This window comes from Augochlora pura, chromosome 2 (genome assembly GCF_028453695.1).
Source record: "Augochlora pura isolate Apur16 chromosome 2, APUR_v2.2.1, whole genome shotgun sequence".
Taxonomy (NCBI): domain Eukaryota; kingdom Metazoa; phylum Arthropoda; class Insecta; order Hymenoptera; family Halictidae; genus Augochlora; species Augochlora pura.
This window is the reverse complement of record NC_135773.1, coordinates 21,499,351-21,524,788: the sequence shown is the minus strand read 5'-3', so window position 1 is coordinate 21,524,788 and position 25,438 is coordinate 21,499,351. Positions and strand designations below refer to the sequence as shown.

The following is a 25,438-nucleotide window of genomic DNA, read 5'->3' as shown; positions in this document are numbered from 1 at the left end:
CCCCCCCGCGTGGCCGTAAATTCGGGCAGCGTTAATTTAAGGTCAGCCCTTTGTGGATCCGGATCGACGGTTTGTTTAACAGGAAAGAAAAGTTGAACGATTCCCGAGCAAATAACGCGGAAAGCCGTGAAAACCGTGGCAGCGCGCGCGGTAGTGGGAAACGAGAGAGTATCGAGGTAGCTCCTGGGTTCGCTCGAACTTACGGTTCGCCGTGGGAATCGCGCGGGTCAGCCTAAAATCAATAAAGTGCAAGGTCCTGGCCACGTACGAAAACCCTCTGTGTGCAGTAAAATGCGAACACGGTATGTGTATGCGGCCGCGGCGCGCGGCCCTCTGAATTATTTACCGGTGCCGGGGCGCCCGCGCGTTTTTAGCAATGCAAAAGGGAGGCATTCGAATGATTTTTTTAACAGAAATAATACCGCGGGAATAACCGAGAGAATCGACCCCCGGGTCGAGTAACTCGACCGGAAAATTTCAAACGGGATAATATTATTTTCGTAGCGTCCGACTCTGTTCCCCGAAACGTTTCACTTTTTTTTTTCTGTGTACACTCCACCGGTCGAAATACGTTTGCAAATCTACTGCCCTGAATGTATACGATTTATCATTCACGAGATTGACCGCTGTTTTATTGCGGATATATTTGCGTTTGCGGCATTCATTGATTTTTATAATGACAAGAGATGTTGCGCACGTCAGCGAACACTGACGACGCGTGTTTCGACAAGGCTGGTGACTAAATTATGGATCTTTATGCGTGGAGAAAATTGTTAATGTTCATTGTGAGAAACGTAAGTTAAACGAGCATGTCTCGTTTCTCTTAATAATTGCGAAAGGGGTAAATAATGTGACAATATCCTCGAATTCTTTTAATGTCTTCACAGTTCTCTATCTGACGCATTTATTTTTCTCATAAATGCATAAAATCAGAAGTGAATAAATGCATAAAATCATAACGAGATCGCGAATCTTCGTGCGTAATAAAAATTGTCAATGTTAATTGTAATAAACGCGAATTAAACGAGAATGTCTCTGTTCTCTTAATAATTGTGATAAATTGAAAATAATGTAACAATATTATCAAATTCTTTCAATGTCTTCGCGATTCTTTATCTGATCTACTTACTTTTCTCATAAATGCATAAAATTAGCAGTCTATTAATAACTAGACTGCCGATCTTTCTGCGTGTATGACATCTGCAGTTTTTTTTTCTAAATGCAAGAACACGTAGAAATTAACGAGACCTAATAGCAGAGTCATTTTCTCCTTGCAACGATTAATTTGACGGTACAGCTGACGAAAGGAACTTTTCTGCAATACCTGTTCTTTGTGAAATATATACAAGCCTATACTTTGCTAATAACTTTCAGATTATGAATATTGCGAGGAGAGAACATTTTTTTGGTCTATTGAAAGATTAAATTTGAAAAATACAATAAAAATCACGTTGATTTCTGTTATCGAACATATTTTCTTGCGCTTTACAAATTTCCATATAAATGTGCCAAATAAATGCATGGTAATCCGTAGTCCATTTGTTACGTTTGTTTGTTAAAACGAGATAACAGCTTGCAAATACTGTTACGGTAGCGTCGCGCGTCAATATTCTGTTTTCGACGATAAAATTTTGATTTCATGGTTAAATGTAAATTCCATATCAACAATCGCGAAATAACATCCCTGTAAGACTTTTAATGAATTTTAATGAATTAAAAGCAAGAATTTTAAAGCACATTAAAATCAGCATATTAAAAGCAAGAATTTTAAACCATATTAAAATCAGCATATTAAAAGTAAGAATTATCGTAAAAGTGTAAACACTTGTTGAATAATGAAAGTGTTACCATATTATACAATTTAATGATTTTAATTAATCAAACGTTTACCACACTATTCTCAAACGTTCTAACTTTTAATATATTAAACTACAATTTCGACAGAATATGAAAATATATGGCTTTGCAACGTCTGCAACATAAATACCTAAATTAGTAGCTGACACTAAAGCAAACTCGAAGTTTAAATTAATTTCAAATGATAGTGTAATGAAAGTCAAGCTAATACTACGTTGAACTAATTTGTTTAGTTTTTTTATTACAATTAATACTTCTACTTAAAATATAGTTATAGAAAGTACATAAAAATACAGAAACTTGAATCACGCTCGTGTATAAATAAAATGCCTTCCCTTTATTTTGCGTCTATGTCAGTGTTTCGAAAATTACATCTTAAATAAATGAAAAGTGGAAGGTTTCGCCGAACGTCCAACTGTTTAGAACTTTGAACGATGCGCGTACCTTCGGTGGAAGCGTGAAAAAATTCTAGAGAAAATTAGATGTTCGCGGCTGACAGGAAAATCCGTAATTACAAAGTTCGGCGCAGGTAGGTTAAACTATTAGATCTCCCTGATCGTGAGGCAACAACGTTCTATATACAGTGTGTTCCTCTAAAACACATCGTCTCCCTCGGCGAGCTGCCGGAGAAATTGCGCTACCAAATTGCAGCCGAAAAAAAATGCAATATACTAACAAAGATAAATAAATCTGCTAAATTGACTCTCAGTGAGTACTGACTTCGATACAGCCATTCTTTTGCAATATTTAATGAATATTTAGATTGACTATAAATACGTATTTTCGATATCTTTTTATCTAATATCTACGTGAAAATATTTAACGCGAATTTTCAACTTTGAAGACATTAGTATTATTAACTTTGAAGAAATTAGTATCATTAACTTTGAAAACATTACTATTACTAACTTCGAAGAAATTACTATTATCAACTTGGAAGATTTTACTATTACATATTTAATTATCAGTTAATAATATTTCTCTACAACGTTCTATACTCGAACGATAAACGTAACGCATTGTACATTGTTGCGTCACACGCGAAAACAATACGTTCACCTCTTGCAACATATTGTACAATCAAATACGAAATTGCTACTTGCACACATTGCGTTTCCGCGAGTATGTTTTTAAGCGTCTACGCGCTGTGTTTTGTGACACGGATGTTTCTGTTATGCAACTGTTGCTGCAATTTGTGAATGACGCTTTACGCGAGGGACCCATACAGTGCCGTTTAAAAGTTTCGATTTACCTTAATCGCTGTAAATATTTCTTTCATTTCGAAATTATAAAAATTCAGTTTCCTTTTATATTCCATAATTTATATCGTTTCTAAGCATAAATTGTAATGATACATTTATTAAACCAAGGACTTAGTATGTCGCAACAAAAATGATTCATGGTACTGTTTTAGATATTCTACATTTTCTTGATATACAACGCAGTATTTTCGTAAATATTGTTCGGATCTTGGATATTTGTTTCCTATTATCCTATGCAGTTTGTCTTGCAATAATTCAATAGGGATTGCACGAAGCGATGGCTTAACGAGTTGGCGCATATTGTAATAGTTCTTAAATAGAAGCAGAGTTTGGCGCCGCTAAAGCTTCGTTAAATGACATTTCCATTTAACGTAGAATAGTTGTCACCATGTTATAAAAAGAGAACAATTTGAACGCGAGAGAAAAACTCACTTTAGCTTTACGAGTAGAAACGTAGAACTTTAAATTGGTATAAAACAAGAACGTGACAAGAATTTGTTTTCAAGGTATAATTGCGTTTCTAATGTAAACGAAAAGATTTATACGACAGCTTCGCCTCCTGTAGATAATTACCATTTTCGTGGTCCTTTTCTAGCATTCGTTGTTGCGTCGGTATAGTTATTACGTCGGTATAGTTATTGCGTCGGTATAATTATTGCATTGGTATAATTATTGCGGCGGTATACCGTGAATGCAAAGATTAAAAGAACAATATCGAGGTTACTCGAGCCTGGATTTCGTTTTGCGAAATATTAAAGGAAATCGACAAGGGAAGCTGTGAACGATTAAATTGGAGCTTTGCAAACAAAACGAAGTTGAAACCTACTTGATCACGGAAACAATATCAAATCACTCGACGGTACACAATGGCAAGGAGCCGGTTGCCACCTGCTCTATGCAACATTTGGACTACAACACATCGTTCACGTTGTTGACAGTGTCGGGCAATTAGCGCGAATATCGGCCAGTCTAGGGTTTGACGTGAATAGATCTTACAATTGATTGTTACAATATTGGCCAATGACAAACTCTATGATAAATTACAGTAATGTTGCTCCTGCTTTATTACAACGATGCAATTATATTTGAAAATAAAATTGCCTTGAAAATCACTCTCCTCCTGTTATAATTAATTATAATTAATTATCTATTATTGGCATTGTTGTGCCACGTAATAGTGTTTAGTAAAAATAAACTATTATTTAGAAATTATATCAAATTGTGCGGTCGAAGTTATAATACGAAAAATATTATATTTGTGAAGCATGCAGTAACAAATTTTGCAACGCCACGAGCGGAAAGCTGACTTTGATTATATTGTCTGTACAGTCGCATAGCGTTTGTTGTTGAATTACAACTCCGTATTGTTGTTAGTTAAGCGTCCGACAACAAATGGCATAGGGTAAGCATAGAGAATATTTTGATTGCGGTAACATTTGCGTTGTCTAGATACAGACACTAAATCCTAGCAGGCTATAACTAGTCTACGAATTTTATGGATTTATGACACAAATGAATAAATTAAATACAAAGCAGCGAAGCTACCAGAGGAAATTAACAATGTTATTACGTTATTTACAATTTCGTAGAATTGCTAAAAAATATACATTTTTACTTCACTCCTATTTCATACAATTAAGATAAACAATTTTAATTTTACATAAAGATCTACAGTCTAGTTACCACACATCAATTGCTGTACAACTCAAAACCAAAACCCTAATTATCTAGATTAGGTTTCAATGTTGCTCAAAATAAGCTAAACAGCGTAAAAGAATATTATAAAAAATAACGGCATTGCATCTTCAAAAATGTTTAAAAGCGATGCAGTCGTGTCTTAAGAAATGCATATACTCAGTAGCTGATACCACAATGTAGATTTGTATACAGTTATGACACTTTTCTAACAGAAACGTATATGTTCATATAAATTATTACCATATTTAAATTAATATATTAATATATTAAATTAATATAAAACTATTACCAAATGACGGTCTACTAATAATAATCGAAACAAACAATTTGCTTAGCTAAGATGTGCTTTATAAATTACATCGCAGTCGGTTAATTAAGTTCCAGTTTTGCAAATGCACGGCACATTTGTACGTAATGAAAATTGCAAATCTGCCCGAGTTTCCATCGTGCTGCGGATCTCCTCGAGAAATGTTACAAGATCGCAATCTTTTTCGAGAGTTGTTCAAAAGCAACCGTAATAAAGATAGCATCTTCTTCTGCAACACCCTGTGTACATATACATATGCATACGAATGATCGTGTTTTTCCTCGACCGTGATCGTTCCAGATAGTCCGCCTTTCATGGAATTAACAAAGACGTGGGGGGATATTAACAATTCATAAAAGGAACTCGTTAGTTGGCCCGAAGATGCTAACAGCACATACATAATTAGGAGATTATCGAAATCATGAGCGTTCAAGCCGGCGACTTAATGAATGTTAATGGGAACGGTGGATCGCGGGAATTAGGTGAACTTAGAAGGGGTGATTTATTTAGAGAAGCGAAAATATAGTGTCAGAAACGCGTCAATGTTAATTACGCGAACATTTATGTCCTCCATCGATCGGTCGATGTGAAATATTGATCGTGTATGGAAAAATCGATTGAAACTAGATTCTATGTGCAATCATCGTGCATTATATAGTTGAAAAATTTATATTGCAAAATTGTTAATTCCAAAGTTAATTCTTAAATGTTTTAAAAGCTGTGTGATCATTTCCGCAAGTCATTGTATTTACGTATACAATATAGAATGTTCCGAAATTATTTTCTTTCCGAGAAATAAAACATTCTTGGAGTTATTTGCAGTAACTTTTTCCTTAGCGAAAATGCAATTCACGGCTTCGTTTACGAATTATTAACGAAAAACACTGACTAATAAGAAACGAGGTGGGTGCGATGCGATCGACTCACTGAGCGAAACTGGACACCGCTGTTGGCTCAGCCGTCTCGCATCAAACGATCTCGTCTCTCATTGGTCCTCCTTCTTTCGTAAATAACTACAAAACGAAACCGCGGATTGCATTTTCGCTGAGGAAAAAGTTTTTTCAAATTGCCTCAAGAATCTCTCACTTCTCAGAAATGACATAATTTTGAAACAAACATAATTTTAGAACAAAATATTGGATACGTTTAGACAATAAAGTACTCGGATATCGGTCATATAAATAGTCAAGGTTCTACTGTATAAAGATTCTCTAGAGAATAAAAAATGGGGGGAACCTGTTCGCTGCTTATTGGCTCACCCCGATGTAAATTCGATCGGAGCACTGCGCGACCAATCGTGCTCTAACGTTGCGACAAAGTGTCTTGACGGGCGCTGTGGTCACTCTCTATCTCGACAATCCTTGCGGTATAATTGCCCGTTCGTGACGTATCGCCGGCTCTAAGGAACAAACGGTTCCGAGGAAGCCGCTTTGCACCGATTTGCATTGATTTTGCTGGCACGCCAGACGCCCCCACGTCACCCGTGTCCCGAATATAATACGTGCCAGCACTTCCGGTCTCCACCTGTGCAATGCTGGGAAAGAAGAGAGCGTCAAAGGAGGCCCCCCGAATGATTACACGACGTACGATCAACTCACCCTAGAAATCGAAAGAACAGAAACTGTTTCATCGAGCAGACATTGTATTCGTTTCTCCGTTGTAAAAGTTTAGCAATTTTGCAACTTGGTCGATCTCAGTCATCTTGTTCGACATAGATCAATGCTATGATTTCGATTCAAAATGAAAAAAGGTTGCTTAAGTATTTCATTTCTGAATGTATAAACTGAAGAATTTTTTCGTCTGCTTTTCTTAAAAGAGATATAGAATTACAAAAGATGATAATAGAAGGTAACAATATTAGGTGAGACAAACTTTGACATAAATTTTTATGACTATTTAACCATCGCAGAACGAACGCGAGTCACTCGAGGATAAATGACACTTTAGAAAATTATTTTTATAGTAAACGGTGCTATGCCGAGAAATGAATGGCAGAAAGGAAGAGAGAGAGCTGATCTATGATGCGTATCAGTGGTTAGAATAACTTTTGCAGTGAAAAGCGTTTACAGGCGACGATTGACTATCTCTTTCAACGCGATCGCGTCGTGTCGCAGCCACGAGTTGTTAGATCGATTGGAAACGCTTTGATCGACTGTTATTATTTCGTGACAGTTGCTCGGGTTCGCGTGTCACATGCTTTACGAAGGAAACTCTCCATTTACCGGTGCACAGGGATTCCTAATTTATTCACGAAATGCATATAATATCGGCTTAATTGAAATGGGAAATATCAATCCGCGTTGGTAAAAAGTTCCAGTAGCTCTACCGCCGTTCATTTGGTCGAAGATTGACAGGATGCCAATACGAGATTTTTCACGAGATCCTCGCGCGTTGCTGTTTTTATTTTCTGTTCAAAACACGTACGCTTTTTAAATAACGACGATACTGAGTTTAGATGTTCTCATCAACATATAAATGTGCGATGATTGTGTCAATTTATATAAACTAGATCAGTTTCGTACGTTAGAAATTTAACGCGACAAAAAGGTATATTTAAATTGTCAGTTTTCTTAAAAAATAAATGCAAATGATTTATTAATCATTTGGCACGAATTCTGTGTCGTGTCTATGTTGCACGAACTCGTATCAATTTTTAGTTATTCCGGTACGACGTTACTATGTAATAATAATATAATTAAACCAAACTATTTGGCGAACACTAAAAATATCGAGCAGTCGAAGAGATGATTTTTTAAACCGCGAGGAATTATATTTAGGAACACTATTGTTACCTGAGGTTAGATTAAATTCGTACTTAAAAAGTGATGTATGAAACGTATTAATTCTAGCATGATTTGATAAATAAAACTCGACGTTTATGATATGTGTGTAAAGAAATTGAGTATATTAATCAAACAACTCGATGTTTTAAATTAAATAGCTGCTTGAAGCAGCTTGAATAAAGGAAAAATGTGTGTACCAATAAAATACGATGAAGACGGATTAACAAAGAAATAACAAGTAATATTTGTTACTTTATACTGTGTTGCCAGAAGAAATATTTCTATCGCAACAATAATATACGTTTATCGAGTTTTCATTACTCGCAAGATTTTCAGTTTTACCCTGGTTCGCCGACCTATGGTTCAATGTACAATATAAAGTGAGACAAACACGTGCACTTTTGAGTTTTCGTAATCGATGGTAAAGTGCATCGAGTGCTTGAAATTGTTCGGCAATAGCGAATAACGATCAGAGACGCAACAACATCGAAAAGTACATTAAATAAAATTACTTTCAATTCGGAATTCTGTTTCTCGTATCTATACCGCAAATATTGTACGTGATTCGAAGAGTATTCTTTTCCATATGGTGTTATATTAATCCTTCGAAAACGAACATCGACATAATATCGACATCAGGGCCACGCATTTCACAATCATACAATTCGATTATCTATGACTCGTTCGTAAAGTTGTTTCGTTCCAACACAATAAATCTGAGACAGCTTCTTAACGTTTAAAATAAAAAGAAACTCTCTTACATATTTTGGCAGCTTTGAAATCTTACGCCACAGAAGTTCTATTTTTTATTAGTAAAATACTGAATTTTAACATCCTTACGAAATATTTATAAAAAAACAAATCAACTTTTCGAACGACCCGGACACGACAAAGAAACACTATGAACTGTTAATTTCATTCATTGTTTAAATCTCGGTACATAATCTAATTCTCCGAGGAAAATAATCTCGAAAAAATTATCCGCAAAGGGTTGAATTCATTGCTACTAAAATCTCTGCCATTTTCTGCTAAAACCATCTCAGTACCTTCATAGTTTCGTAATCATTCGATCATCGAAAACAAGGAAAGATAATTTCTGATCCCGACGGGACAGATGACGATATTAGTGAGATCCTAAGTGGGTGATATCGAGGTGGTAGTTCTATTGTTAATCGAACGATTCGATCGTTGATCGGATACGGCGGCTGATCGGTAAAGCTTTCTGACTAACCACGTGTTCTATTGCAGATCTAGGGAGCCCATTCTTCCCTGGTGGTCCTGAATTGTGGCACCATCCACTGGCGTACTCAACAGCTGGAGAATTACCGGGCACACTGCAACATGCGACGCTGGTCCATCCGGCGTTACATCCTCAGGTCCCCGTACGTTCCTATCTTTGACTATCTGCAGACAAAGCTCTGGAGCCGCCGACGAGCGCCCCGATGCACGTTAGTGATACATGATCGTTATACTCGATTACTATACGATACAACCTAGCAGGTAGACACGCACGTAGAAAAGAGATCCGCGATCCGACCAGCGGGTTCGAAAAACGGTCGAGCACTGAACCTTGCTGGAGGACGCTTTTCAATTGTTCAAAAAAGGAGTTCAGTCTATGTCTAACTGGACAAAGTTTTTGTTTCTATTTTCTTTTTTTTTTTTTTATAAGACTAACATTTTGCTTTCACGATTTACGCTGAAACGTTTAACCTCTTGCCGTACGGTTCTCTTTTTTCCATTGCCTCGGGGCATACTTTTCCATAAGAGAGAAAGAGAGTCTCGTTCTCTACGGGTTCATATTTTAATAACGTAGCTCTCATAAATGTAAAAGGGCGACTTGGTTGTTTTGTAAAATATTTACTTCGAACGCGGTTGTCGGTGAAAGACTTGTGAGAAGAGTTGTTGGGGTTGATCTTTTTAGATCGTCGCTTTTCTTTTTAGGGGGAAATTTATGTGAATTAGATTAGTTTAAATCGTCCAAAAAATCAGTACTTTTACTGCGATATTTCATGGCGTTAATTAGTTTCATCAACGTTCTCTTGCTTTATTTTTTATAGATTTATTTTTAATTCGTTTTTTTTTTTGGTGTTAATCTTATAATACTGTTTTGCATATTTTGGTATTTTGCGGCAAGTGGTTAATTTTGAAAACACGAGATTTTATTAGAGGACATTTTAATATGTTTCTGTTTTTTTTAACGTAATTAACCCTTCTACTGTGTTTCGATTCATATCGTCTTCTAAGGAACAGTAAAATTTTCTTTGATTATATTCCACGAGATTGTAGTATATGTGTATATTCACTGTTAAAATTATCACATATTGGTGACATTATATTCCCCCTCGTTAAATGTTTATTATGAATTGTATTTTAATATTAAAGTTGCAGTTTTCTATTCGACCTATGCATTTCTGGGCATAAAAGCATAAAATCCGCAGTCTAGTAATTGCAGATTGAGTTTTCTAGTTACCATTTGTCTATAATAACAATAATGACGATTATCTGAACACAATGGAAGGGTTGATCCTAGAAACACTGAACATGGTTGAATGATATTTATATTTTCAACCATAGAACACTAATCCTTTCTGAATCACCTTTTACGTAAGTTAACTAATGAATAAAGACATAAATAAATGTATCTAACATGCAAAATATTTTTGCTATATATTTACATAAAATGTTATACATATTACACGTCTTTATGTAAATATAAAGTATTACGTTTATTGTATCTTACTAATATCAATAAGTAACATACATATTAATTATATGATAAGATATATTTATTTATGCTGTGATTTGAAATCACGATCAATCGACCAAACCTAAAGACTATAATATAGAATGAATATGACAATTTATAGAGTGTCCCATTTTTACACCAAAGCGTAAATTAGTATTTTGGAAAAAGCTAATCTTACATGAAATTACTACATAGGACATTTTAATTGTTTCTCATTTTTATGAGAAAACTATTTTCAACTTTAAAAAGACAGGGCATACAGGGCAGACTTACTGAACTAATTATAAAATATCAGAAGTATATTACATCCCTCGTCCAGAATATTTAAACTGTTCAACAAATTTTTCTTGTCGTTATACTAAATTCTAAAAATAAAAGTATGACAGTTTTAACGTTCTACTTGAATTATAAAATAACATACTAATTTTGATATTTCATAATATTATGTTAAAAGCGCTGTCAAGTTTTTAGAGTGACGTTACTCGTAAATTGGCAAATTTAATAGCAAATATTAAAATACTATTAAATTTCGACAGCGGGACGATAAAGTGTTAATGTTCGTCCTTATTTAGAATTACGGTTCGCAATATTGTTCGCCTATCTTTTTGCAAGCCTGTAATTTCGCGCAACAAGCTTAATACCGCAATTATTATAAATTACTTCCTATCAATTTCGCGAAGTCGTTGAACTTCGTCTAATTATGCTGAAAAATTCATGATTAAAGCTGCAATTTAGATAAGAGCTGATATACAGCCACCACAAAAATCTGAAAAATCTGAAAAATCATAGTTAAGATTGAGAGCTCTTACATTACGTATTAAATTACAAGTTATGGTAACTTCGACTTGAAATTCACACGAAAAATATTCGAAAAGCTTCAAAATTAATCCAGCTAAAAGTTTTATTACAATAATTATTTTGTAATGTTGTACGATTTTTTTTAATGGCCATAGTTGAACAAAAAGTATCACGTAAAGTTGCTTAATATTTTTTAGCATAATTGTCGCAATCTGAACGAGTAAAGGAGAAATGATTGCATTAAACCGCGCAACACTTAATATTTATTTCGATTCTCGTGGGGGAAAGTAAGGCAAACATTCGTTTGGCTTTAATGGGAGAAAACGCGATTCATTACCGTTCCAAAGGGTTCCGAATTTTCTTAGCCGGGATAAAAATATTCCGGAGAAGCCACTTAATGAGATAATGAGGCAGCAACCCGGCTAAATAGAGCATTTCATTCGCGAAATTCGCGGACCGCTTTCATAAAGCTTCTCTTTGTCGACACGACAATGACGAAAATTTTCAAACTTCCTATAAATTTCTTGTACTTTTACATTAAGTACCCCCGTCCAGGAATTCAAAAGATTTATTAAAATCTGTTAACTATTTCCGTCGCATCATCTATACGGAACAGTTTACATTGAATAAATCTATTGAATTTCTGGATGATATATATTTAAAAATAAAAACGGAAGGAGAAAGCGAAGCGATTGCGTTGAAAATGCCGGAAATGGAACATGCAACACCGTCCCAGATATTAACTAACTAATAGGAGATCAGTGGTTCAACGTTAGCTTGTAAAATTGAAAAAGTTCTATGCTGTTAGTGCGCCGTTATGGCGACGGCAGTACTCGAGTTTTTCAAATCGTTCTGCCAGAGATCGAGTGATCCGGATGAAGCTTTACTTCGCTTGAATTACTTTCTCCCTTTAACCAACTTCGGGGAAAGAAAATATCCAATAATCAAGTTAACATCTCTCGCGGAGATTTCATTCGCTTTAAAACTTCGGGAGTCGTTACTGCCGGAACAAATAGGTTCGCTCTTTATTGATTACACCGCGACGTCATAAATATGGCGCGAACTATGCGGAGCAAGTAAAATGCCTGTCCAAAGAACAAATCGTATCGTTTTTAATCATTAATCATTTCAAGAGTTATTAGTGCATTTAGCCCTAGTTCTCTAATTTTCAAACGAGTATTTTACGTCTCTATTAACAATAGACGGTATTTTATACGCTTCCTTTTAAAATTGATGAAATTGTGAAGATTCATTTCATTTGCCTTCTCCACTTCACTAATCAATTAGTTGGATGAGTGCCTGGATTGCAGTACATTCAAATAATGAAGAGACTACAGCATAACTACGTGCATTTCATTGCACGATTTAAATTCAGCTGCCGACAAATTACTGTAAAGATTTTGAAAAATAAGCTGTCTTAAATCACGAAATAATTCATTAAATAAAACTATTATTTTCTTAAATGGATCAGCATCGTTCATAGCTTATATCACAATATCGAAAATCTTTCAATGCTTAACTAAGTAATTGTTTCCTTCATTATTCGAGCAAATTTGGATAATCGAAGTTCCACCCTACTCTGTTTTAATTATCGATACTTTCCCTGAATGGAAATATTCCTGGCGCGTCAAAGAATCGAAAAGGATTAAACCTGAAGCATCTCCGCAGGAATCCAATAATCCTTTTTAGCAATCACGTCCACCATTGTCGATGAAACGCGTTCTGTCAGCGGGTGGTGGCAGCGGTCAATTTCGTATTCTGACCTGGAAAACATTATTGCACTCGATCGTGCACGCGAAACGAGAATCCCGGCACCGGGGCGATATCGTTCGACGATAGTGCGTGATAGGTACCCGCGTGAACCTGGCACAGGACTAGACGATATTAAAAATCAATATCTCCTGTTTGGTGGAATCCGTACCCGGCCGTGCCACACCATTCCGATCGCGCGGCGGACTACGTCGAACGGGGCGCGGACGGCGCCAACACGCCCCGAAAATTCTACGAAAACCTCGGGGAAACACCGTTGGATCGAACCTCGTGTACCCCCGTTAACAACCGAGATAATTGACCGATCGTTGTAATTAGCCGAATCGAGTTTGTCGAATTTTCGCGATCCTCGAAATCGGCGTCCTTGTACTCTAAGCACGCGGCTTGTAAAAGATAGATTTCATCCTGACGAAAACAATTCCTCGGATTTCTCACTCTTCGATCATTCGATTTGTCTTGAACAATTAAGTACAATTTTAATAATTGAATTGTTCGCATATTTCTTGCAACGAGATCATTTTGGCAAATGTTCACTTCGAGGAGATAACCTCGATTTTTTTATATTGTTTTATTAAGAGATAATTTTTGTATTTATAAAATATCCTACTGTTCTAGGAAACGAAATTTTTAAATGAAAAAGCTGTTCTTAGGAAAAATTAACAGACCTGATAACTTCGTTCAACAAAATAATTTAAAGAACAGGAGAATATCTATAATATACCTTCTCTATGTAACTTCTTATGCCATGCAATTACTGATAATTACAATAAAAATATTGCAATTAAAAGATTATTTATATTCGTATTCATATCCTATCATCGCTGAAATTATTCTAATATTGCATATAGTGTAACAAAATTATGTGGTAAAAGGAAATTGGCAACGCCAACTAAATGCCGCTGTTCACGTGTTTATTGTAACGCGTAACACCGGTACTTTCACCTGAAATCACCTCAAAGAACTCTGAATCTCTGCAATTATCCTCTGCGTACAGGTCGCGCCGCAGTAACAATATTAATATCATCGAATAATGCCTCGGCTAAAAGTCTGATTTATGAAATTATTCGGTAATCTGAATACGCGCGATTAAAACCCGGTGTCCATGATCGAATTATGGGCATTGTATTAATTAACGCAAGGATTCTGTCAGATAGGATCGCGACACAATTCGCAGCAAGCATTATAGTAACGGCGTTACAATCGGTAATTGAATAATAATAATAATAATAATATATACGCGAAACGCCGCGGACCTGGTCACACCGACAACGAATTATATTATTCTTTCTTTACACTAGCAAACCCCGTGAACGCGGACGAGTTAATATTTGAAATTAATTAATTTGCATTTCGATTTATTAAATATGCAACAGGATTCGACCCGTTTTAATAATGCACTACGCTCCGGATTACTCGCTACACTGGATACCGCGACGCGCAATCAATTCGTAATTTCGCATTATCAACATGTCGCCTGTAATTGCATGTTCGACCGCCGGCCTCGAAAATCTTGCGTCGCTGTGCACACTCTGTTCTGTCTTCTTGTCGCGACTGTTGTTGCATCGCCGAAGCCTTTGTTCGCATTACTATTACCATCGAAATACGGTAATAATAAAATAGTATCGAATATACGCATAGGAATCGTAATTACCTTATAGAGAGATATTTTAGAGCTATGAAAACACGATATCAATTGATAGACTATTAATGGAATAGTAAATTAAGAAAATATTAGAACACCTTTTAAGACAGTATAACTATTTCCAAATTGGACCAAATGATTACAATTTATTGTTCTATAGATGTTAATGGAACGTGAGAAAATCAATTGTCGGAAACTAGAGTTTTAATATATTTATGTTTTAATATATAATCTGATTCTTAGTGATTCGAGATATGTCGTCTTGAATAATTGAAATTAAGACCTACGCTCTCTCTGGAACAATCACTTCTCATATAAATATTTTAATAGTTTTAAATTTTCCAGATACTACGAAATTATTATATACAAATCAAATTACGCAAATTCCTTTTTATAAAATAACACGAAATGAACATGTGAATATTAGCAATATTTATATCTATATTTGTGAAGGATCATCTCTGAGTATTTGCACAGTTCCCTGCTTTCCTTAAACGTGAACTCTGATTTTAACAATTAACTTAGTACGATGCTGGCGGCTGTGAAAATGTTCCTCAATGGGTTTTTTACACAGTAACATTCGCAATGCCGGTGCAACAGCGGCGCCCATTGAACATATTTCAACAGAGAGACCAGCATCCTACTGCATTAAAGAATAGCGAGAATCCAGTTTAAGGCCACCACTTCCCGGATATAATAAGATTAGCAAACTGAATTATTTCCACAGCTCATTATTGTTTTCTAATTCTTGCGCCTCTAACACCCGAGGGATCACCTCGTGTCTTGAAACGCGTGTTGAAATTTTCCGTCGCGAAGTGCGATAGGAAAATTACTTATTTGAAGGTGAATGTTGCGACTCGTGCAAGAATTTGAAATGAATTGATTTTGAAATGCATTTGCAAATAAATTTGATAATACAATAGTTTACAACCGACGTTAAACGCGACTCCTCTGTGTCGCCTTGTAAAAATCACGAGACTGAATTTATTTAGATATTTTCCAATCTTTGTACGATCCTCTGCAGTCGAAGCTGTTATTGCTACTTTAAAATCTAAAATATCTTTTCTGATCTACAATATTTCCTCTTTACACCATTTATTGCAATTTATGCATATAAAATTAAACTCATCAGCAAGTATTTAAATATAAACAAATCTGAGACTGTTACAACTATTTTAAAAAATAGTGCCGCCTCAGAGTCATTCCAGTACAAAGGGTTAATACGTTCAAACAAATAAATTTAATGAATAATTTTCGATGGAAACGTCTTCATGATTTCAATAATCGTTGATTAAGAATCGTAACATCGTTGGTCGTTCGTCGAACGATGGTACGATTAGTGTGATACGGATATCTTTAGTTTTAATAACATGTGACTGACGATGTGTCTGTTGAGGATAAAAAAAAATTGTTTTCTCCTTTTTATTTCAGGCGCCTATGTCTTTACCGCATCCTACGACGCTGACGTCGATACACGCGTCGCTGCCCCATTTCTTACCCTCGCCGGCACTGGCATCGCCGGTGGGTTCGCCCTCGTCACAGCCGAACATAGCCGTCAGCAATGCACCGTGTTCTACCCTCTTTGTGGCGAACCTCGGCCAGTTCGTTTCCGAGCACGAACTCAAGGACATCTTCAGCAGGTTAGAGAACATCCCACAGTCGAAACGTTCGCGTTAGAAGATCGTACGCCGCACAGACTGTGCGATCTTATTGAGACGCGCGCGCGCGCGCGCGAGCATCTTCTTAAATGGGTGTACGTTTTTAATACGTAAACGCGAATTAACGACGCAACTGTCCTTTTGTAAAAACGATGCATCGATTTTAGACGCATCGTATTCTGGTATAATCAGTTTTCTGCAGATAGTGTACTCGTTGAAACATCAAGCATTATTAAAATTCATTTCAAAATTAAAACTCGTTTTCAAAATTAAAGTTCGTTTTCAAAATTATTCCAAATAAGTTTTGAATTTTTAAATGTCAGAGGGACCAGTTTAGGGGACAATGTCTAACTAAATTTTTACAATAATTACACTCAGTTTGATCGACAAGAATCGTGTTCTTCAATTTTTCTTATCGAAACCTAGAACGAAAATTTAAAAAATGTGCCTTGTACGTTGAAACATTGGAGAACACGATTTAAAAATTTCTTGCTGTCGTTTCAACCGAACGCAATTTTTGTAAAAATTTGCTTAGGCGTAAACTAAAAGATAAAAAAGAATCGAAGTTATTTGGTTTAATTTTGAAAATATTTTACCATTTTAGGGGATGTCCGATTATTATAGCGCGTTTATAGACACATTTGCGTCGCGAAAATAAATCGCAAGATATTTTCAACTAGCGGCAATTTCCTGCAGTCTAATTGAAACGTCTTCGAACTTAATCACTTTTCGGAACAGTTTGAGGAAGACGGGAACGTGTACTTTATTTCATATCTGGCTTTTATCCGTCTATCTTCAGAAACATTAACTAGATTATATCAGATTATCACGTGTTTGGAACCGTTCACTTCCCATGCGAAGCATCTTTTCGTACAAAGGACAGTTCAGCAGTGATTCGCATTTATAAATTAAAATCAAGCACTATGTATATCGGATCTGCCGCGATTATTAGTCGATATTTGTAATTGCTCGTTGAATTGTCGACGAGAAAACGCGATCCTGGTTCTTTTTCAGGGCACGATGTTTTGTCGGCGGAGTTTCTCAAAAGGTCAGCTGAATGCCCTAAATAAAATGAAAAATCGCGGATGGAAATAGTCGTCCATTGCGAGCATTTAATATTTCAGGCTCGTAGTTGCTATACCTAGCTCTATACACGATTTCTAGAGAGTGTACGATGTTGACTTTCAATAACTCTTCATTTCCTTTTCAATTCATTTAACAATTCTTTTTTTCTATTGTATCACTGTATACAGGCTATGTTTTAATTAAATTTCGTCGAAAATTTCATCGAACTGTTGATTGACAACGGTTAACGTTGCTGCTGTTCAGGCAATTAACAAATCTGGAGACTGTTACATCTTTCAGTATTTCTGGCTCGACTAAGTGTCAATCAATAATAATTAAATTTGGACAGCACACTGAAAGATGGTAAACTAGACTATACATATAAAGTATAAAGCTCCAAAACAAGTGATTTTGATCGACGTTTCATTTTTGCATTTGAAATTTATATAATACCTGAACGAATCATTTGTAACATTTATGACTGACTATAGTATGTTGTAAATACAGTTCTTCAAGAATTGCCCACTTTTCGTCGCTCCATTCGTATCAGTCGTTTCGCAATTCGATCGAAGCGGCGGCGACGACAATTAAATGGCACACGATCGATCCGGTGCTCCGATTTTCGGTCAGTTTATATCGCTCGGCATTTTGTTACATGCCCGTGAAACGCAACGAGCAAATAATCGCTACGAAGTATGCCATTCCTCCCCCCCGGGGCATTACGGTTACGCTCGCATAGTAAATTATTTTCGCGTGATCCGCCATGCGGAACCTTCCCACGATTCCAAGTACGTGTGCGGCCACGTATTAGGTCCGTAATTCGTCACGAACTCGAAGCGCCGCGCGCGCCAAGCCGAGCGCGCCGTGGAACTTCTTCTCTGATTTTTCCATTTGTCAAAACCGCATCTCGCTCGGCGAAGGTAAAATTGATGGCTGTTGCCGGGGATATGCTCAACTAAAGCTTCGTTATAATTGAAATATTCGGACCGCCAACGTTACCGCGTCCGCAACACGCTGGACAACGGAAACGAACGCTTTAAAAATTGCCCGATGTTGCTCTTTTATTAAATCGTTTCCCAAGCTGTTCCATTTCGCGAGAAATTGTTGAATCGATACAGTGATATTTTCGTCGCTTCTAGTGCTCGGTATTTTTAATTGCTTGGAAAGTCTAATAATTGTGACATTAATTTGTGATTTTATAATATATATATAATGACATATTTCACATTTTCATAATCACAATGAAAGTATAAATAACTTTTTTCGAATAAGCGTTGTTCATACAAAAATGTAGGAAATCATTTCATAAAATATAATACATTTCTCAAAAGCTGCAATATACTCCACTAATAATATAAAATATCAAGATGAAAAATAGTAAAGGCACTTGTAATTCCAACATTTCATATTTTGAAATTTTTTCATAACATTCTGTGGTTGCTGAGGTAATTAAATAAAAGAAACAGAAGTAGCACGGTATTAATTTTGAATAAAGTGAAAGTTTTTCTTGTATTTTGGACATTCAGAAATCTGAAAAAGGTTTAATGGCTCGTAAATTAGTTATAAGTGGAGTTCGGACTTTATGCAATTTACGACAAAAGTGGATTAGTGTAATACAGAGCAGCGAAGACATATCCGAATTCTTATGTTTGCGTTTACTTTCGCGGAAGATGCGGCAGCCATTACTTCCTGTTTTATGTGACCCCATAAAAAAAAAATATAATGACGTTAAGTCTGAAGATCCAGCTTCGCCAAAGCCGCCCCGACTCGTAAACTCTTTTTAATAAACAGTTCCAAGAGATTGCATTTACGGTGTGCAGTCTGTGTGTTCATCAGCAAAGAGACATATTTATGAATATATAGAGAACAATTTACAGTACGCTATCCTCCATGAATATTTGAACGCTTTTGGTATTATGGAAAAGTATGTAAGAAAATAAACGAATTAGACTTTCTTTGAATTATTTTTTTATATTAACATGTATTTAGCAATTTAATTATTAAGAGATACAGGGGTGTGTTATTCCATTTAAAAAATTAAAGACAAAGAACATCGAATGGCAATCGAAATTACAATAGCTTGAATTAGAATTAATATAAGAATTAATATTTGCGATAATATATCAAGGTAATTAAATTCCTTTTAATAATTTTGTTGAATTGAAAATAGTGTAACGATGTTATTCAATTCTTTTTGTGTTTATATAATTAATAGAGATGCGAGATTTATAAGGCATAAAAAGGTGGTATTTTATAGATCAATTGGCCTCAATAAATCCAAGCTCACCGCAAGATAAAATTCAGTATTTTCACTTGACAGGAAGCGTATTTATACGATGACAATCAAATTTTATACATTTATTGCAATTTCCATGATTCCAAACCGGTAAAATAAAATTCAGTATTTAAATCCTGCAGGAGGCGTATCTACACGATGATAATCGTATTTTACGCATTTATTACGGTCCCGATGATTTTGAACTTAACATAAGATAAAATACAGAATTTTTAATCAGCCGTAAGCGTATTTACATGATGGTAATCGCGTTATATGAATTTGTTAGAATTTCGATGACATAAAACTGAACTTAAAATAGAATTCAGTACTTTGGTCGGTTAGTGAAATTTTTATAATTTTCTCTTAACGAAAACGCAACATTTAATAGCGGAACTAAAATATCATCTACGATAATGACTACATCAATTAGCTTTCTCATAAACAGTTTCTAAACAAGAATTAATGGTGGGATTTATTCTTTAAATGGAAAATAAAGGAGAGACGATGACTAATGGATAGACGTGCCGCAAATCTTAATTCCTATTGTAAGAACTGTTAGGCATTAATCCCTAACATTAATGGTTGTATCTCCTAGAGTAATTCTTTATCCGACGTCACGCCCAGCCTTTTCAGCTTTCAACAATATGTCACGCAGCACTCCGCTCGCGGAGCATCGTTGAAAAGATGAAGGAAGAGCATGACGTGGACTGCCCTCAGCCAGTTGCATGATATAGCGTTCTGATTCTTGGAGAAGTTACGTTAGGCTTTCCTCAGTTAGAACATAATTAGGGTCAATCTCTCCGCTAGGGGTCTAATTCTACGGGAAACCACGTGTTACGCATACTAACTAGCGAATATATCACTGATTGATGCGTTCGATTGCACGTACCACTCTCTCCCGGCGAAAAATATTCGATCGAAATTGAAGTCGCTGCGCAACGCAAAAAAATTGTTCGTTCGACAATAATTTCGGTTTTCATTTCTCGTCGCACAGTGATAACTTCTTGCAAAATATTGGCCGCCATTCGTATCAATTTTTGCGAAAATCGTCGCGTTTTCGAGGTTGCTGAATTTAAATGTGTTGTCGACGAACTGGCGATATTTCTGCCAAATAAATAATTTGCTGAGTAACTTCATTAAATGTAAGTTAAATATAAATATATTTATTTTCTTAATTAGCCAATAATGTTGAATACAAATATATTTATTTTCTTAATTAGCTAATAATGTCGGATATAAATATATTCATTTCCTTAATTAGCTAATAATAAACTAAGACGACTGCAGAAATATTCTGAAATTTTTATCATAAATTCACAGTCCAATTAATAAATATTGAGAATAAAAAAAACACTGCTTACACACGCACCGTTCTCAAGTGATTTTTATAAAGATATTAATCATTTTTCGATGCTCGGTTTTAATTAAATAATTGGAATATAAAGTTTAATACGACCCTCTTAATTCCAGCACTTAAAACCGCTTCTACCACGATTTCTTTCAAAGTTAATTTAATTAGCATATCTTGTTCCTTGATAATTTCCACGACAGAACAAGATAATATTCCTTCCTTCCATGTCTTCATTTACTTTCGCTCCTGCCTGTAGACTGCGATAACTAGACTGCGGATTTTCTTTATATATGGTAAAATAGTATAATAATAATAATTTAAAATAGCATTTTAAAGCTGAACGCATTACTTTTAATCTATTAAAATGATCAATGCAATAATAAAATTACCACTTGGTTTTTATTCCTCGCAATTGGTGCAAATAAATTTTAGTCTCTTTAAAAATCCGCAGATTAATGATAAGAGAAGTTGGTCAAGTTTTTATTAATTCGTTTCTCCCTGCAATTAGCGAAAATATTTCTCCTGAATTTTCTATGACCGAAATACATTTACCGGGGGGGGGGGGGGGGGCAATAACTTTGAAAATGAATGTATTCAACGTATCTTCAACGTTCGTATTTTCTTGGTATATTTTACTCGCCGTGGCCGCTTTTATGCAAAAAACGCTATTTCACGCAACTGCAGAACCCGTTGAAAATTATTTACAGCGGAGTAAAGGAGTCCGAATAAACTTGGACTAGATTCTGTACACGCGTTCAAACTTGGGGAACTGTAAGCAAAGTTCGCGGTTGAACTTCTGAAGCTGTGGCTAAATGCCTCGTGGATTTATTATTTAGGAAAATCCTTGTTCGGTAAAATCTGGCGATACGAATGAAATAGATTGTTTGGACCTTTTGTAGTCATCTGTTTATTTAGAGGTATTTGTATTTGATATTTAGTTGGATATTGGTAAGAAATGGCATAATATCTTCAGTAAAAGTTAACAGGTACTTGTCTAATAGTTAAATTAGATTGTTTCATTCAGCCGTCGTGAAGGATTTGAAAGGAACTTACTTCGATGAAAATCGATGATTTTTCGATGAATGATGATTCGATGAAAATCAATACGAGAATATTTATTTTGTCGTAAATAATCAGTTGATCCTTCGATCTCGACTAATATCCGACGTAAAGACGAAGGTTGAGATAATCAAATTGAGATAATAAAATAATACAAAGATTCCTGGCAATGCCTGGAAATGGTTTACCATTTGTGTTAGCAAAGATTATCTTTTACTCATCGAAGCGAGTCGAACTCGCCGAAACTTGTCAAGCCCCGAAAATTCTAGGCATCAGCTGAATCGTAGGACCACGTGTAATTAGCTCAGACAGCTACTTGCGAATTCATACGTGGATAGGGTAGGTTTGCGGTGTAACGAGATTCCACGGACTAATTACACCACACGACGATGACCTTCTGTCGTTCCATGGGTGGTACCGATCACGATATTCGACTCTGACGGCTCGAAAATCGAAGCCGATGCATACGAGTTCAACCAGTATTCCTACTCGTTCCTTTTATATTGGCATTCTTTTAATTATTTTTCAATAGAAAATTTTAATGACTTATTCTATAATCATAAAGTCAATTATGTCTGAAAAGGCGCAGCATTTGGTAATAATATTACAATAATACAATATTGCAATTATACGAAATATAATACAATAACCAGTGCCTAATGATAGAAAACAATTCCTAGAAGACAATTTCTGTCTCCTAAAACAATTCTAGGCCAGAAAACATGGCCTTAGCAATTTCCTTGACTTCTTTTATATCTCTCTAAGCTTTTAGAGTGTACTTTAAAGTCTTTCTAGTTATCGAATATTTCTCTCAAATGATAATATTGAAATGAATTTGATAAATGAAAGATAAGATCGTAAACTAGTTACTGTGCCCTAATTTCTATATAACTTCAGTTGCTAATGAAACCTTTGCGCGTGAAGCTATATATAAAGGAATTATTAACATTCGCCAAAAATAAATTAAAAAACCATCCGTTAATTCCATCTACAGTGTCGCGTATCGGATATATTTAAATTCAGCGATCTCAAGACCATAAGAGCGCCATTTTCGTAAGAACCTTACAAAGTTGCGAATCGCGGCCGAGAGTTTGCGAAGAGACACCATTGTGCGACCCGTCGCAATCGGGTGGAATCGCGGGACGAGAGAAAAGAAGATACGCGGGTTCCCGAATCGAACCCATTTAATCCCGGAAAGGAAGGTCGAGGACGAGAAGTAATTCCTATAGAGTCGGATTGTTCGAGGGTTCTATTCTCGCGGGTTATTTCAGCGTCCGAATGCAAAAGGGGGGAAATCGATAGGAGCCTCGTTGCGTCAGATTCGAAGCCGACTGACGTCATATCCAGGTTCATTCATCGCTGTGGAAGATGCTTTGACCTGTATGCTCTCGCGAATTTAATGGGGCGCCGACTCCATTGCCGTTGCCTCCTCGCCGTTCGCCGTGATTTTCACTCATTAACCGTATCCAGTTTCTGTTTCGCCACCCCCGTATACCCTTCTCCTCCTCCCCCCGTCCCCCCCTCGACACGTCTGCCGTCTCGCTCGGATTGATTTAAAGTCTCTCGGCGCTGGGCCGACGCGCGCGCGTTGCTTCGGCCTTCTTTTTTTTCTTCTATAGGTAGATTATATTGTACCGGGCCGGTTCGAATGATTCGCATGTTGGATGCAATTGACTCTGATTAAAAGGTCGGGGATAGAGGGAAGAGGATTCGGATCGGAGGGAACACGGTGGAGTAGGTCAGGGAATGCTTGGGCACGCGGTTAAAAAGAAACGATCGTTCTCGCCGGTGCCTTTGGAATTGTTATGGGCGAAAATTTCACTCGATCTGCGCGCGGTGAGTTCGCGATGGTATTCGAACGCCTCTTGAAACCGAGTAAACTTTCTGTTGCATCGCAATTAGTTGGACCGACGAGAGAACTAACGTCGTTAATGTTTTCACTGGAGTTTCATTATTGTCCCATTCCAAATAATTTCAATTCCAGATATGTATTTGTTAGATGTCTAGCGAGGTCGTCTGGTATCTCATAAAAACTCAAGTCACTTAGTCCAATATTTAAAAAGTGTCTTCGAATGTCTTCGCGACTCGTTTTAAAGTTTTGTATTTTATAATACAATTTTTTTAAATATTTCTTTAATTTCGAAGAAGAGAGAATGGTTTTTGGCTCTTGGATTTGGACGTGGCTTTTGTAAAAACTATGGTCAGTCATAAATGAAATAGTGTTAAGAAACCTAGTAACTATTAAACCAGTTTAGCTATTTTCCAGCAATAATTTTTATAATATCTTACAAAATAGCGTCTCTTAACCGTTTTATAAATAAATGAAACTGGAATCTATAAAAGATTGACTTCCGATAAAAACAGTTTAAAAACCACATATTACGAACAGAGATAACGCAAGATGAAATTGAATCACTTTTCCTACAAATTTTGCAAGCACAAGTCACAGATTTAAAAACGTTGTTAATCAATAATAAAATACACTCAAAGATCTTCGAAAAGATAAAAATGAAGTTTCGCTATACATTCGTCTGAAAGCAGAGCCTCCGCCAATAGAACGGTCTACCTTTTGAGAAAGAGCTCCGTCTACAAGATCGTTTCTCCGAAAATATTAAATGGATTGCTCGTTCAAGATACCGAACGGAATAGTTAATTCTATCATTGATACAACGCAGTCTCGAACGAAGTCTATCGACGATTGTTCGAAACGTGGCTGCGCCGATCGAACGTTGCCCAGCGCTGCGAAAAACACGATCGGCGTAGTGTACAGGGTAGAAGCCAAGGATTCGTCGAACCGCGAGAAGTTCGCGAGACAGAGAGCTGGATGACTCGTTCATCAGAAACGATCTTCCTAGATACGTTCAATTTTTTTGTTCTTTCGAGCGTATCCAGGCCACGCAGCAATGAACTGGAAACGACGAATTTAGTACCGAGTACAGCGCGCGCTGTGCTCTGGAAACAATTACGCAACTAGGAATTTAAAAGAACCCCATATAGGTCACCGACGAATCAGCCACATTTCCTCTCCGCACGATCTCCAACGCGTCCTTAACATTCACGTTAATCCAGCCTAACCCGTCTCTTATACCCGATTTGTGGGAGCATCGTCGACTTCCTCGAAGAATATCGACCATTTCCTCGGCAACTGTCGCGTTGTCCCGCTC

General features: G+C 36.3%; 1 protein-coding gene across 4 annotated transcripts in view; it reads left to right on the top strand.

Annotated features, from left to right (window-relative positions):
• The window catches only part of LOC144475613 (protein couch potato), a 197,820-nt gene that overhangs the window by 137,394 nt on the left and 34,988 nt on the right, over window positions 1-25,438 (top strand). For all 4 annotated transcript variants that reach the window (XR_013494898.1, XM_078191692.1, XM_078191681.1 and 1 more), the window contains exons 6-7: window positions 9,156-9,289; window positions 16,295-16,503. Coding sequence is in view for 3 of the 4 variants with exons in the window: in XM_078191692.1 (XP_078047818.1) it covers window positions 9,156-9,289; window positions 16,295-16,503 (343 nt within the window). In the remaining variant the exon portion in view is untranslated. The remainder of the gene's footprint in view (window positions 1-9,155; window positions 9,290-16,294; window positions 16,504-25,438) is intronic.